Below are 17,344 nucleotides of genomic sequence, written 5' to 3'. Positions count from 1 at the left end.
CAACCTTTCCTAAAACACAGAGTTCCTCATTCTTGTTACATCAATTTTTAAAACCACAAAATGAAAACAGAAACGTGGTTGCCATAACCATTATTCTCAAATTTTAAAAAAAGTCTTAAGAGATTAAGAGATAGCAACTAAAGTCTGAAACGTTACCTAAACATCTGAAAAAGTAAAAATCAGAAACGTGTGTTTTACACACAAGTAATGTTGCATCATATTTATACACATATATTGCTTTAAATTGGGTTTTTAATGTAACTACTGGAAACTAACTTATGTTTCTTCTTAAGGAATAAAATTTACCCTATTAGTTCAGTAGAATACAGTAAACATATAAACTCTCATATCTTACCAATACATTTCCAGGAGGTGGAGAATGTAGGCATTTATTTTCCTGTGGTGATTTAGAAATGAATGCAGGAGACTCATCTTCTACCTCCTCCAAAACAACAATACACACTCGACTCATTCGCTCTTTTAAAATACTAAATTCCAAGCTATGTGATAAAAGTCACAGTTGGAAGAACACAAGTAGTTTTTCCTCCTCTTCTGTACAACACTTAGAATCATTCTTTGAATAGCGTAGCTGGTTTTTTAAAGTTAATAAGTACCTCCGGAAAAACTGAAGTTTAAAGTTATGAATACATAACTCACAACTTCCTAAAAACAACTAAATTCTGTTACTTTCCGTTGGGTTACTGCAATACTTAAAAGAAATTTCACATCAACATGTCAATAACTAAAACTGAGTCCAGTACAAGCTAATTCAAAAATATTTTTCCCCTACCAAAATAGTCATATTGCTGTCTCACAGAAATTTACTTGCATAAAAAGAACATTGTTTTGGGTGATACCGTCACACCAGGCAGAATGAAATGAGACACAACTGCTGCGACAGAGATAATTACAGCTATACTCACTCTTGCCTACAAGGTCATAGAGTTACCAGTAGCTGGCTTGCTTATAATTGAAAATAACAAGTAAAATCCACTTCTAATTCGTCTTCATTTCTTCAGCTTTACTAGTTTAATGCAGATACTATCCAGAAAGAAAAAAAAAAAGCAAATCTAGAGCTCAGCACAAATTCTTAAAATGCAGCTCAGAGGTTGACAATTCTTTCTGTGTTCGGGAAAGAAAAAAACAACAACACTGCATTAATAGCAAAGCTGCAGTACATTTACATGTAATGAGTCAGAACACAAGAGACAATAGGACTCTTGGTATTAGAATACAGCTTAATTAATCTAGATATTCCACATAATAGAAGAAACACAGATAGCTTTATTCCCATCGGTAGTATAAGCAAGGCAGAGCGTTCATTCTTTCTCCATCAGATAGTTGTCTGTGGCTGCTCCAGCAAAAGGGCACAGGCACCAGGCAGAAATGGTGTTAGCAGGGAATCCTAATAGAACAGGCAGGCCGCGAAGGAATTAGAAGGCATTTGAGCTCGAATTACTGCTTCGGGCTTTTCATTTAGAAAGAGAAAAAAAAAAAAAATCCAGTAGTTTATCATTCCAGTGTTTCCTTTGATCTCCACACGAATACAGCTTCCATTAAACAGTCTTCATTCAGATGAAAAAACAGCAGACTCTGCATCTTCTTTGAGTCAACTACTTTATTCAATCATCTGTGTCAATACAGTTTCCTTCCACTGTGAAAGCCGCTACAGTTATCCTTTTCAGTAGATTTCAGATGCTTTCTTGTTCCTCAGATGATCTTGCAAAACGCCACTGACGCCTCCAAATGAGTAGGTCCTTAAAAAAATATCTACAGAACCTCAGGATCGGCCCCACAGAAACATTCCAACTGAGCAACAGTCTGAATAGCAAAGACTGCAGAACCGCAGGATGAAATGCCTAGTAATGCTCACATGTTACACTTACCAGAGAGCTGAGCTACTGCTCGGGATGTGACTTCCTCTAGCAGGAGAAAAAATAGTGCATTTGGACAGCCTTCACAATTAGAAGGTTCATGCCAGTTCTGTGACTAATCCAGAACAAAATGAAAAATTCTATAACTGAAAAATGAGTGCGCTTTTAACATTTTCCACTAAAAGCCACAAGGGAATCTGGGGTACTGCCTCTGCTGACTAACACTGGTTTGAGCAAGTAAACAATTCTAAACAGCTTAACTGCTTTCGTATGTTAGAGTATAGCAAATGTTTAACCATATAATGACAGCTGAACCCAGATAAGAGAATTAGAAATGAAGGAGAAATATTTTATGGTAATATAAAAACCATGAACCTAAGGTTTTATTCTTATTTTTTACCAAGATCATTTTAAAATCTACCAGATGTATGTTACCTTCAAGGATGCAAAGAAGTTTAAACAAAATAAATTTAAGATTTATTAACGAGTTCTAAGTTGTTGAATTTAATCAAATCATATTTTTAAAGGAAAAAAATTTCATAGTGTAGAAATTCTAACTCTAAAATTCTATGAGTCACTTGAATTTTCACTGAAGAAATTATTCTACCTTGACACTCAGAAATAGAATAAAGTCTTAAAATCTGTTAAATAGCTACATAAAACAAATGTTTAAAGTTCCTGGTACTATACATCAAAAAGGCATAGGGTAACACTAAGAAAGCAAAGAATCTTCCTCCCCTATAAAATTAACATTCCCAAAACTATAAATATCAAAAACTACCAATTTATAGTTGGCTTCCTCCCTTTCTATGTTTACTCAACGATGGAGATATTTTCCAATAGAAAAATAACAAAGAAAATACCATGGCTCCCCTTCAATTTTTGTTCTTCTATCAACAAGCATTTTTATTAATAAACCTAAGTTTTTTGTGAACACTTATGATGTGCTACATGTACTTTCTCATTTAATACTCACAGTAACCTTACTACATTCCCATATTATAGAGGAAAAAACAAGACTCAGAAATTAAGTATTTTATCCAAATTCATGCAAATGAGTAAAGTTGTGCCTAATTTTAAACACATGCTCTTTCTAATCTATTCTGCTTCTATTGAGGGTATGTACACATACATTCTCAAGAGCTTTACAAACTATAATACTAGACTGTAAAAGTGATCTTAAAAGACAGATAACCTATAACGACTGTGAAGAGTTTGAGAAATGAAGGAATATACGATTTATTGCGACGATATTCTTAAACGAGTTTTTTTAGATGAGTATTTCAGGGCTAATTTGACCTCCTCACACATCAAAGCCAGTTTACTTATAAAAACATAAGGAGGAAAAAACCCCAGCATGATATAGATTAACACAAGAATGCCAGAATTTAAGAACAAAAACCATTAAATATCAATCTATGAAAAAACTTGTAACCTTAATATAACTTACCAAGATACTAAAATATGCTAACAATTTACATAGTTGTATTTTAAAATATAAAAAAATGTTTTAAGGCCAAATTAAAGACATGGAAGTATTTTACATACAAAAATGATGTTAACTATCTCCACATGGCTAAATCAAAAATATTACCTTAATATCTGAAATACCTGAAAACGATACCACTATAGGAACAATAAACTATACTCTACCTTCTGGGTCCTCCCCCCCACCGCCCCCCAAAATCCCGAAATTCCTCTTTATATGAACAATTTTAACTTGTTCCAAAGTATCCAGTATATAAATACTTAGACATAAGCAGGTACGTCCAGTTTCTTGTTCTAGGTCAAATTCCATACTTAGGTCTTTCCCAACCAGAAAACAAGCTCCTTGAAGGCAGGGACTGTGTTATATTCATATTGTTTCCTTCCATGTTCTTCTACCTGTAAATAATTTCACTGCAACAAATTCTATTATGTCATAAGATTCTGGAATAGAGTGGCAAAATTATAAAACACAATAGGGGATTAATATATGTGTACACACACACACACTTTTATCAGAAAACACAAGAGGCATTAAGGTGCAACAAAATGAATTTTATACCTCTCGTAGGTGAAGGCGACAGGATATAAAACAATGATATGACAGCTAAACTAAGGGCTCAGGAGTCAGCCTACCTGGAGTTCAAATTCTGATTTCATTATTTATTAGCTGTGTCCATGGGCAAGCTACTTAAATTCCCTGAGCCTAAATTTCCTCACACTTATAAAGTAATAATAATAATCTCCTGAGATTTTTATCTAGGAGAAATACTGTAATAACATAGTGATAGAAAACAGGTTTTGCAGCTAAACTGCATGTATTGTAATCTAGTTTCCCACAGGTTAGTTAACCTCTCTGGTAATCATTCAACATCTATTAAAGAACATTAACACAATCTACTTTATAGTGCTATTCATAGTGAAGTTTAAATATGAAATAAGATTTTATTATTATGGATATTTAGGGTAGTTGAATGATATCCTTAATGAAACCAGTGAGCAAATAAAGGTCTAGTGACAACCTCCCTCAACTAGTGAGGTGATTCAAACTGGGGCTGGAGAAATCTCCACCCTTCCCAGCCCTCTCGAGAGACTGCTAGAAACTAGTCTAACATTACAGTAACCAGACAAGAGTTTACTACCTGTTATTGCGGGGGAGGGAGCAGTAAACTTAGGCAAGAAGTAACTACAGGTTTTTTCCATTCTTCCAGATTCAATGTACTTTACAGTCTAGGGAAAGAGAAAGGTAAAAAGTACTGGCCCATGATCTACTACTACATTAGTAAAGATAGATAAAAAATCCTGAGATAAATATTTCAATATTTTTTTATTAGTTAACAGCACTATATAGCACTGTTTTATATCTTCTATTAAATTAGGCCCCTAACCTCAAGGAACTTATATCTTAAAGGAAAAGAGGCAGGTAAATAATATTTAAGAAATCTGAAAAAGAGAAAGTACTTATAAAAAAATTACTGACAAAGACTGTGTAGTTAAGTTCAACACTGTTTTTTGTTGTTTTTCGGTTAAACAATGGCAAAGGAATGTGGTTTTTTTCTTGAGGCACTTACTTTTAGGCCAAATTAGAGTGTTTTAGTAAGCCAACAATTTCAACTCTGACTTCATAATTCTATTCTTTATGCTAAAATGTATCCTATCAAAAGCTTACTCCTAACTCTTCACAGAATCATGTAATGGTAAAGCTCATTTAAACCTTCATTTTACTGATAAAAAGTTAACATCCTGAAAGAATATTTTTAGGTTCTTAATTTTGTTTCATCAGAACTTTTTTTTTTATACAAATGATTTTTCTTTCTGCATAGAGACCCAATCCAAAGCTCAATTTACCTCTTACAAATCTGTGAACCCATAATGATAATCACAGAATAAAATATTTCACTCAGGATGTATTAAGTGACTACTCTGTTCTAAGCTGGTCTCTGAGTATTAAAAAAATAAAAAGCTTGTGGTGAAAGATAGTAAGTAAGTGAGTTTAAATCATGTTTCAGAATAATTTCTCATAGTTCAAGAATCCTAAACAATATTCTCATCTGTTCATGTACTTTAGAAAAAGTCTTATGAACAGATTTAAAAGGTCAGATTTTCTTGTGAATTAGTAGAGACATTGCAAAAATATCACACTGCTGACCGTTGAACGAGATGGGTTTGAACTGTGTAGGCACACGTTTTTTTTTTTTTTTCTTTCAATAAATACTGTAAATGTATTTTCTCTCTCATAATTTTCTTAATCTTTCCTCTAGCTTACTTTATTGTAACAACACGCTATATAATACATATCACATACAAATATGTGTTAATTAACTGTTTATGTTATTAGTAAGGCTTTGTAAGGTCAACAGAAGGCTATTAGTTTTGGGGGAGTCAAAAGTTATATGCAGATTTCAACTGTACAGGAGGAGAGGATGAGGTTGGTGCCCCAACTCTGCTTGTTCAAAGGTCAACTGTATATTTAAAAAATAATGAATTCAAAATCCTTAGCAGATCATATTTAATTCTCTGCATGAACGTATAAACTAGGCCATTTAAAAAAATACTTACCCAATCATATTTCCAAAATAGTTGACAACCAATATTATCTGAAGATCTCAAGTGGTTTGACCCAAGTGGTTACAATGGTAATAAATAAATTAACCCTTACATTATTATTATTATTATTATTATATAAAGCATATTGTTAACACATATTAGTATTAAATATTATTAAACTGATGTGTTTTTTGCAAAGACCGATATTTGGCATCCATTCTTCACATCTTCCACTCAACTAGAACATTCAGTTTTTAGGTAAGTACAGAGCCTCACAGAACAAAGACTATTCTTTCTCATCCTCCCTTGTAGCTAGGAGCCATATGACAAAGTTCTGACCAGCATTTTAAGCAGAGGTGTTATGTGGCTTCCAGAAAACTTAAAAGGACAAATGGCATATCCATCCTGCTTCCTTGAACAGTAGGCTAAAGAGGATCCAGGTCCCTGAGGATTTTGTGAGACAGAACTGCCATAAAAGCCCTGGACTGCCTACTTCCTGACTTTTACAGTGTAGAAAAATAGTTCTACTTTGTTTGATCATTGTGATTTTGAGTCTCTTTTACTTGGAGCTGAACCTAACTCTAAGAGATAATCTTAACTCTTTTAGAAATCATTATTTAGTGGGCATATATCCTTCTAGCCCCATTCTTATACTATCCATAATTTAGTACAATATGGCTACTTAAGTTTTCAATAAATAAAATGAATTACAAACACTAGTTGCAACAATTGTAATAGAAATAACAACTGATCAGAAAACAGCTCAAAGAATAATCTGCTATATTATCCCGGGTAAGCAAAGGAAAATCAGTAGAGAGAAAAGGAAACAAACATTTACCACAAAAATTCTCACTAAATTCTCAATCACCATTGGTGAGTTCTATTATTGAGTTTATATATGGGAAGTGGAAGCTCAGTAATATCTAGTCAGTCAATGACTCATCCATTTATTCATCATTTACTATGTACCAGGCTTTCCGCTAGGCTGAGGAAACAAAAATTGTGAATAGTCAATCCTTGTTCTAATGTAGTTTACACATGAATAACTATAACTGCAAACTGTGATAAATTGTAGAAGTTAAAAAAAAATTGAAGGGGAAGGAATTAAGGAAGGTCTATGTGGCTGGAGCAAACAATTATAAGGGACGATGACAAATGTAGTTGGAGAAATAGGTAAACTCAGATTACACAGAGCCTTTTAAGCCAAGTTATAAAGTTTGTATTTTTAACTGAGTGATTGAAAAGTCATTAAAGATTTTTAAGCAAGACAGTCATCATGCTTTTCTTTAAAAGATTATATGGGCTTCAGTATGGAGAATGGATTGAAGGAATAGAAAAACAGAAGCCCAAAGGCTAGTTAGGAAATTACTGCAGTAATCCAAGAGTGGTCGATTTTATCTAGGATGCTGGGCACATAAATGGAGAGACTGAGATACATTTTAGAAACTGGATTTATAGGATATGCTTAATAAACTGGATGTAGGGATGAGGGAGAAGGTGGTGATCACAATTTCCAGGTTTCTGACTTAAGCAACTAGTGCTACTAGAGTTTAAGCAATTTGGGCCTTCTTTGGTTTCCAAATTTATAAAATGAGAAAAATGATTTATTATATCATGTATAAGGTCCATTCAAGCGCTAAATCCATTAAAATTTTAATCCAAAATCAAGATCTTAGCATCTAATCTTATGATTTGAAATCCAAGTGTTAACAATCCTAAAGTTGCCTAATTCTAAGTGAGTGTAAAAGTATCGAAAGGATGATATTTTGGTTCAATCTTCCTCAAACTCTAGTAAACTGAAATAATCTAAAAACCTTTTGGCAAGAATACTCTATTTTTAAAATGTTCACCAAAATTATAACAGCAACTGAATCAACATGTATTTAATATTTCCATTCTACTATACATACCATGCCAAGAGATTACAAAATGCCATATATCATCTCCATCTTCAAAGACCTTATGCAACTAATGATTTTTTGAATGACATAAAAAGGTCACAGGCAACATATATAAACAAATAAACAAATGGGACTACAGAAAACTAAAAAGCTATACAACAAACAACACCATCAACAAAATAAAGACAACCCATAAAATGGGAGAAAATATCTACAACCCATATATGTGATCAGGAGTTAATACCCAAAATATATAAGGAACTCATATAACTCAATAGCAAAAAAACAAATACAACTGACCCTTGATAACATGAGTTTGAATGGCATGGGTCTACTTATATGCAGAGATTTTTCAGTACGTATACAGTTGGCATTCCATATCCCAGGGGTTTGCATCTGTGGATTCAATCAACCACAGATCCTAAACAGTAGTTTCGGTCTGTGGTTAAGAATCCACAGATGTGAAGGGCTGACTGTATGCACTGTTCTATGCCATTTTACATAAGGAACTTGAGCATCCCAGGATTTGGGTATCTGCAGGGGGTCCTGAAACCAACCCCCTACGGATGCCGAGGGACCCCCTAATTAAGTTTTGGGGGACTCAAGTTATAAGAAGAGTTTGGACTGCATTGAGGCCAGTGTCTCTAACCTTCACGTTGTTCAAGGGTCAATTCTAACCTAATTTTAAAAAGGGTCAAAGGACCTAAATAGATTTTTTTTTTCTAAAAAAGACATACAAGTGGCCAATAAGTATATGAAAAGGTGCTCAACATTACTACTAATTAGAAAAATGCAAAGTCAAACCACTATGAGATTTCACTTCATACCTGTTAGGATGGCTAGAATCAAAAAAATGATAGATATGAGAAGTGCTGACAAGGATACGAAGAAAAGGAAACCCTTGTAAACAGTATTTCTGATCTGTGGTTGGAAATGCCAAAATACAGTTTTCAAACCACAGTTGGTTGAATCCACAAATATGAAACCCACAGATAGCAAAGACTAACTGTACTAATTAGGAAAAAAATCTTCAAATAAGTGGACTCGCATAGCTCAAATCCATGTTGTTTAAGAGACAACTGGACTATTCTTGCCACTAGTTCAGTCATTGGTAAGAATGCAGCATATAAATTTATTATTATTATTTTTTGTCTTTTTAAAAATTTTTGTATTTAAATTAGTTTCATGTATACAGTACATTGGTTAGACATTTATATAGTTCATAAAACCATCCCCCCAATTGCTCCCTCCCTCCCCGGGCCCTCCACCTAGCCATCATATTAATGCTAACTACATTACCTCTGCTGTGCTCCCCATGCCCGTGACCAACTATCAACTACTAATTTGTACTTCTTTAACCCTTCACCTCATTCTCCCAGCTCCCTAAACCCCTCCCTCTGTCCGTCACCAAATTATCCACTATATTTGTGAGTCTGTTTTTGATTAGTTTGTTTCTGTTCCTTAGATTCTGCATATAAGTGAAATCATATGGTATTTATCTTTCTCTGACTTATATCACTCAGCATAAGAACCTCTATGTCCATCCATGTCGTTGCAAATGGTAGGATTTCATTTTTTTAAAGGCTGAGTGATATTCCACTGTATATATAAACCATAATTTCTTTATCCAATCGTCTGTTGATGGGCATTTAGGCTGCTTCTATATCTTGGCTATTGTAAATTGTGCTGCCATGAATATTGGGGTGCATAGATCTTTATGAATTATTGTTTTGGTTTTCTCTGAATAAATACCCAGAGGTACAATTGCTGGGTCAAAAGGTATATCCATTTTTAATTATTATTTATTATTATTATTTATGCCTACAGCACCTGGTCTTCCTAGGTGGTCTCCCATCTAAGTATTAACCAGGCCCGACCCTGCTAAGTTTCCAAGATCAGACATCAGGCTTGTTCAGGGTGGCATAGCCACAGACCAGGGACCATGGCTCCACTGGGGCGTGAACCCAGGACCTTCTGCGTGTAAAGCAGATATGCTAACACCTACACTATGGAACCATGTCCCCATTTTTAATTTTTTGAGAAACCTCCATTTCCATAGTGGCTGTACCAATTTGCAATCCCATCAATGTATGAGGGTTCCTTTTTCTTGGCTTTCTCGCCAACACTTGTTTTTTGATTTATTGATGATAGCCATTCTGACAGGTGTGAGGTGATATCTCATTGTGGTTTTAATTTGCATTTCTCTAATGGTTAGTGACCTTGAGCATCTTTTCATGTCTATTAGCCATCTGTATTTCCTCTTTGGAGAAGAACCTGTTCAGGTCTTCTGCCCAGTTTTTAATTAGATTGTTTGTTTTTTTGTTGTTGAGTTGTATAAGTTCTTTATATATTTTGGATATTAATCCCTTATCAAATGTATCATTAGCGAATATCTTCTCCCAAAGTCAGCTGTCATTTTGTTTTGTTGATGGTTTCCTTTGCTGTATAATAACTTTTTAGTTTGATGTAGTCCCATTTGTTTATTTTTTCTTTTGTTTCCCTTGCCCGAGGAGATATATCAGAAAAGAAATTCCTGTTAGTAACATCAGAGTTTACTGCCTACGTTTTCTTCTAGACATTTTATGGTTTCAGGTCTTACATTTATGTCTTTAATCCATTTTATGTCTGTTCTTGTATATGGTGCCGGAAGATGGTTCAGATTTTTTTTTTTTGCATGTATCTGTCCAATTTTCCCAACACCATTTATTGAAGAGACTGTCTTTACCCCACTGTATATTCTTATCTCCTTTGTCATATATTAAGTGAGTGTATAGGCGTGGATTTATTTCTGGGCTCTCTATTCTGTTTCATTGATCAATGTATCTGTTTTTATGCCAGTACCATGCTGTTTTCATTACTGTAGCCTTGTAGTATAGTTTGCTATCAGGTAGTGTGATACTTCCAACTTTGTTCTTTTTTCTCAAGACTGCTATGGCTACTTGGAGTTTTTATATGGCTCCATATAAATTTTAGGATTATTTGTTCTAGCTCTCTGAAAAATGTCATTGGTATTTTGATAGGGATTGCACTGAATTTATAGATTGCTTTGGGTAGTATGGCCATTTTAACGATGTTGATTCTTCCTACCCATGAACGCAGTATATGCTTCCATTTATTTGTATCTTCTTCAATTTCTTTTTTTAATGATTTATAATTTTCTGAAAACAGGTCTTCTATCTTCATGGTTAATTTGATTCCCAGGTATTTTATGTTTTCGACACAATTGTAAATGGGATTGTTTTCTTAATTTCTCTTTCTGAAAGTTCATCATTGGTGTATAAAAATTAAATTTATTATTACTAATATATAAAGATACTTTCTAACATTCCTCCTCTAAAAAAATGGCTTTTATAAAGCTATCCATAAACTTCATTATTGCTACTTTTTTCTCCTTTAATTTATTGGAAGGGTGGTTTTTCAAAGAAACTGATGGTCTGCTAACTAAAAAAACATCAAAATTTACTTTTAATGATATTATGGACAAAATGGTTGAAACACTAGAACAATTTATAATACAAAAATAATAGTACCCAAATGTAATAGCTACCCAAAGTGTAGACAACTGCCATCTAACAGAAGTATAAAGTGAGCCACGTATGTAATTTTAAAATTTCTAGTAAACATACTTTAAAATGGTAAAACATTTTAAAAAGGTAAAATGAATTATAACAATGCTTTATGTAATAAAACTGTTGATCCTTGAATAATGTAGGGTTAGGGGTTTCAACCACTTCCTCCCCCAATCATGTGCACGGTCGAAAATCTGAGCTTAAGTCTGACTTCCCAAAAACTTCAGTTGTTCTTTGGAATCTGCAGGGGGCTGTTCTAGGACCCCTCACAGATACCAAAATCCTTAGATGCTGAAGTCCCTTTTATAAAATGGCGCAGAACAATGCATACAGTCGGATCTCTGAATTCATCCATGAATTCCTAACTGCGGATCGAAAATACTGTTTATGATTTATGGTGGTTAAATCCAAGAATGTGAAACCCGGGGCTACAGAGGGCCGACTATATATTTATTGAAAAAAAAAAAATCACACATAAATAAGGAGACCCAGAGAGTTTAAACCTGTGTTGTTCAAGAGTCAACTATATATCCAAAATATTTTTATTTCGGCATGTAATCAATATAAAGAGTTTTGAGGACATACATATAGGTGCTCAAGTTGTTTCAAATATACTTAAAAATTTTCCAATAACTATGCCAAATATTTTTTACTTAAATTAAATAATTCAGAATTCACTTCTTCAGTTACATTAGCTAGCCACATTTGACTAGTAACTATTATACTGCACGATATTGGCTTAGATCTATAGGAACATACTTTTTACCAGTTTAACTGTTCTAGACAGAAACCTAAAATATGCTATCTACATTACTGTCTTACAAAAAAACAGTTTAGATTTTCATAGTAGCTCAGAGTCAATAATATAAATACACACTGTTAGACTGTTCTAAAGTTAAATTACATTAGAAGCTAACAGCCTTAGTTGACTTTTTCTAAATATTTCTGTCATAACTTGAATGGTTCACTATCTTTTTTTCCCCCTTTATCTCATCCCTCAAAACACACATACACCTCTCTAATTTTATCACAATACTAACCCTGGCTGGAAGGCAACAACATATTTTCCTATGAAACATAGTATATGAACTTTACATGTGCCATTTTCTTCATTATTCAGAGGCTCCTTTACATACATTAGGGTCCATACGGATTTCATAAGTTAAAGTTAGCAAAGGTGGCTACCTATCTGTCAGCACATGACTTCATTTATTTAGGTCTCTTGATTTTACTATTGAAGAAAATAAAACTGATTAAATGATTTTTATAGGTGTTTTCAGTTCTAACACGTTTTAAGTTTATGTCCCTTTTTCTGAGTAGAGTAGACTGATTCACAAAATGAAGGTACCAAAAGTGGACGTAGTGACCAAAAATTAGGTTTTTTAGTAAGTATGACTGTGAGGAAAAAATAAATTGGGTAATATTCAGCCCGAAAAGCGTTACAGGAAAAAAGGTAAAGATCAAGATAAATATGTTGAAGGCTAAAGAACTTTATTTTCAAAAAGGAAAGATATAAGGAGTGATGTCAGCAAGATAGAATAGGAAACCCATAGACAAACTGATCCATCAACAATACACAGACCTATTTTTGTGAGAAATCCACAAACTAGCTAAGGGACTTCTACACCCCTGAAGTGTACAAAACCAGCCACACTGAAGGCTGCAGTAAAATTTGACACACCCTCTTGCTATAATCCCTACCTCTGGCACAATGTCATACAGTTGGCAAGAACCCCCCCTGCACCCCACCCCACAACAACTCTTTGGGAAGGCAAGTAGAGGACTGAACCATATGTCTAACATTGTAATTTGGGTGGGGGTTATACACGAGAAACTGGCTTCTGTCTTGCCCGTCCCAAGAGTGCTAATGGGGTTCAACATCCTCTAGAAGCCTGGTGGCTGCTGGAACAAAGAAGGCATTTTGGTCTACCATGCAGGCATTCACTATAGCACTCCCTCCCCACCCCCCAACTTAATGAAGAGCAAGCAGATCCCAGTTTTTTCCTGGGGAAGAAAAGAGCTGGACCACACATCCAATGGTTCAGTTTTTCTGGGTGCTGCTCAAGGGACTGGCTTCTGTTTCACCTGTCGCAGAGCACTGATGAGGCCTGACATACTCTAGATGCTTGCAGGCCACTGAGAACAAAGACAGTAGTGTGGACTAGCAAAGAATCCTCCCACTTCCCAGCTCAGCACAAAACAAGCAGCAACAAACCCCCAGATCTCCAGGGAGGTAAATAGCTGGACCATGTGTCCAACATTATAACTTTTCTAGAGGCTGTCAGAGAAACTGGCTTCTGTCTCCACTGTATCAGATTGCTGATGAGATCCAACATACTGTAGATGGCTGGGACTGCTAAGAACAAAGATGGTGGTTAGGGCCAATGCAAAGGTTTGAGAGGGACCCAGCATCTACAGCCAGGCTAACTGGTCAGGGTCTTCCTTTATATTAGGCCAGTCCGTGAAGACTGAATGAGGTAGCTGTTTTTACTAATGCACATATACCAACACAAAGAGTTAAGGATAATGAAGAAATTGGGAAATATGATCCAAACAAAAGAACGAGATAAAGCTCCAGTAACAGATCCAAATAAAAGATATATATGAATGATCTGATAGAGAACTTAAAATAGCAAAATGCTCATTGAGATCAGAACAATACATGAACCAAGTAAAAATTTCAACAGATAGAAAATTTATAAAAGAACCCAACAGAAATCCTGAGCTGAAGAATACAATAATTGCACTGAAAATTTCTTTAAAGGGATTTAACATCAGAGTTCATCATGTAAAAGAATGAACCAATAAATGCAAAGATTTCAAATCTTTGGAGTAAGAGGAACAAAAAGAAAAAAACCCCAAAATCATGAAGAAAACTTAAGGGACTTATGGGTTACCCTCAAGTAGATCAATATATACATTACGGGAGTTGCAGCATTAAGTCCAGAAAGCTTATTCAAAGATATAATGGCTCCAAATTTCCCAAGTTTAGAGAAGGCAATGGACATTCAGATCCAGGAAGTCCAACAGACCAGGGGTCCCCAACCACTGGGCCATGAACCAGTAATGGTCTATGGCCTGTTAGGAATCGGGCCACACAGCAGGAGGTGAGCAGCAGGTGAGCGAGTGAAGCTTCATCTCTATTTGTGGTCACTCCCTAGCGCTAGCATCACTGCCTCAGCTCCACTTCAGATCATCGGGCATTAGATTCCCATAGGAGTATACTGGTCCCTGGTGCCAAAAAGGTTGGGGACTGCTGCAACAGACTCCCAAAAAGATGAACCGAAGAAATTCACACCAAGACACATTAAAATCAAATTGTCAAAAGAAAAAAAGCTATTTGAAACTAATTTAAATAAATTTTTTTTTTTAAGGCAGGATATGATATAGCATATACCAAAAAATAAATAAATAAATAAAGGAAAAAAGACCAAGAAGTTTGAACCAGCAAGAGAAAAGTGACTTGTCGTGTGCAAGGGGATAGCTCGGCAGAAACTTTGCAGGCCAAAAGGGAGTGGGATGATATATTCAAAGTGCTGAAAGACAAAAACGAACTGTAAATCAAGAGTAATGCATGTGGCAAAACTGTCCTTCAAAAATGAAGGCGGTAACTTTCCCAGACAAAAGCTGAGTTTGTCACCACTAGACCAACTTTATAGGAAATGCTAAAGGCAATTCTTCAAATTGGAATGAAAGGGTACTAAATAGCAACAGGAAAACATAAGAAAATATAAAACTTGGTGGTAGAGGTAAATATACAAATACAGAATAGTTCCATACTGTAGTGTAATGTGTAAATAATTTTGAATTCTTATATAAAAATGAAAAGACAGATTTAAAGTAACTATAAAAAAATGTTAATGGATACACAATTTTAAAACTGTAAATTGTGACATCAATAATGAAGTGTAGGTTTTGTATGAGATTAAAGCTGTCAGCTTAAAATAGACTGCTATAATAAGGTGCTTTTATGTAAGCCCCATTGTTATGTAAACAAAATACCAATAAAAGAAACACAAAAGAAAAAGGAATAAAAAGCTTATCAACGCAAAAATCAGTGAAAGAAAAAGAAAGATAGCAAGACAGAGGAGGGACAAAAGAACTACAGGACAGGAAGGAAAGTGTCAATAGTAACTCCTTTCCTTCAACAATTATTTAAAATATGAATGGATTAAACTAAGCACTCAAAAGACAAAGGCTGAACGTATAAAAACAAAATCCAACTATATTCTGTCTATAAGAAACTCACTTTAGATTTAAAGACACACATAGGCTGAAAGTGAAGAGATGTAAACAGATATTCCATACAAATAGTAGTGCAAAGAGAGCAGGGATGACTAAACTTACATCAGATAAAACAGATTTTGAGTCAGAAACTATCACGACAGAAAAAAAAAGGACATTATATGACAAAAGGTCCAATTCATCAGGAAGATATTACAGTTTTATATATATATAGCCAATATCAGAGCACCTAAATATATAAAGCAAACACTGACAGAATTGAAGGGAGAAACAGATAGCAATACGATAACAGTAGCTGATTTCAATATCCCACTTTCAATAAAAAATAGAGCACCTGGACAGAAAGTCAACAATGAAACAGTGAGCTTGCACAACACTATACATTAAATGAACTTAACAGGTATTTACAAAACATTCCACCAAACAGCAGCAGAATATACATTTTTCTCAAGCACACACAGAACATTCTCCAGAACAGATGGTATCTTAGGTCACGAAACAAATGTGAATAAATTTCAGAAGACTGAATTTATACCAAATGTCTTTTCTAACCACAATGGAATGAAACTAGTAATTCATAGCAGAAAGAATACTAGAAAATTAGTAAATATGTGGAAATTAAATAACATACCCTTGAACAATGGATCAAAGAAGAAATCAAAAGGGAAATTAGAAAATATCTTGAGATTACAATGAAAACACAGCATACTAAAATTTATATATCAAAAGCAGTACCAAGAGGAAAATTTATAGTAATAACACCTACATTAAAAAAGGACGATCTCAAATAACCTAACTTTTTTCCTAATGGAACTAGAAAAAGAACAAACTAAGCCCAAAGCTAGCAAAAGGAAGGAAATAATACAGATTAGAGCAGAAATAAGCACAATACAGAACAGAAAAACAAGAGGAAAAAAAAATTAAAAACAACAACAACAACAACGAAGAGTTGGGTCTTTTCAAAAGACAAAGGTTCTTGGACAAGCCTTTAGCTAGACTAAAAGATAACTGAAATAAATAAAATCAGAAATTAGTAAATATGTGGAAATAGAGAAGTTATTACAATTGGACGTATAAAAACAAAAAACATAAAAAACAAGAAAGAGAAGTTATTACAATTGATGCCAAAGAGTGGGGAGGAAAGGACCATGAAAGACTACTATGAATAATTATACGCCAACAAACTGGGCAACCTAGAATAAATGGGTAAATTCCTAGAAACATACAAACAACTAAGACTGAATCATGAATAGAAAATATGAGCAGACCTATAACTAGTAAGGAGACTGAATGAGTAATAAAAAACCTCCCAACAAAGAAAAGCCCAGGACCAGATGGCTTACGTGGTGAATTCTACCAAACATTTAAAGAATTAATGCTAACCCTTCTCAAACTCTTCCAAAAAATTGAAGAGGAAGGAATACTTACAAACTCATTTTATGAAGCCAGCATTACCCTGATACCAAAGTCAGATAAAGACACTACAAGAAAAGAAAATTACAGGTCAATATTCCTGATGAACATAGAGGCAAAAATTCTCAACAAAATACTAGCAAACTACACAATCATCTTAGCTGACACAGAGAAATCAACTGACAAAATTCGACACCCTTCATGATAAAAAGTTACAACAAATTACAAATACAAGGAAATTACCTTACCATATTATAGGCCACATATAAATAGCCCAAAAAATTCAATGGTAAAAGACTGAAAGCATTTC

General features: G+C 34.3%; 1 protein-coding gene across 15 annotated transcripts in view; it reads right to left on the bottom strand.

Annotated features, from left to right (window-relative positions):
- Positions 1-17,344, bottom strand: part of ANKRD28 (ankyrin repeat domain 28) — a 151,818-nt gene that overhangs the window by 91,227 nt on the left and 43,247 nt on the right. For 2 of the 15 annotated variants that reach the window (XM_039837074.1, XM_039837072.1), the window contains exon 1: positions 1,887-2,098. The exons of 6 other annotated variants lie outside the window; for them this stretch is intronic. Coding sequence is in view for 4 of the 9 variants with exons in the window: in XM_039837065.1 (XP_039692999.1) it covers positions 356-472 (117 nt within the window). In the remaining 5 variants the exon portion in view is untranslated. Of the gene's footprint in view, positions 1-355; positions 2,099-17,344 lie in introns of those variants that run through there. 7 more of the 15 variants (XM_039837066.1, XM_039837067.1, XM_039837069.1 and 4 more) reach the window with 6 other exon arrangements.

The sequence above is a fragment of the Pteropus medius genome, unplaced genomic scaffold (genome assembly GCF_902729225.1).
Source record: "Pteropus medius unplaced genomic scaffold, Ma_sr-lr_union100, whole genome shotgun sequence".
In the NCBI taxonomy this organism is placed as follows: domain Eukaryota; kingdom Metazoa; phylum Chordata; class Mammalia; order Chiroptera; family Pteropodidae; genus Pteropus; species Pteropus medius.
This window is presented reverse-complemented; position numbering and strand designations above follow the sequence as displayed.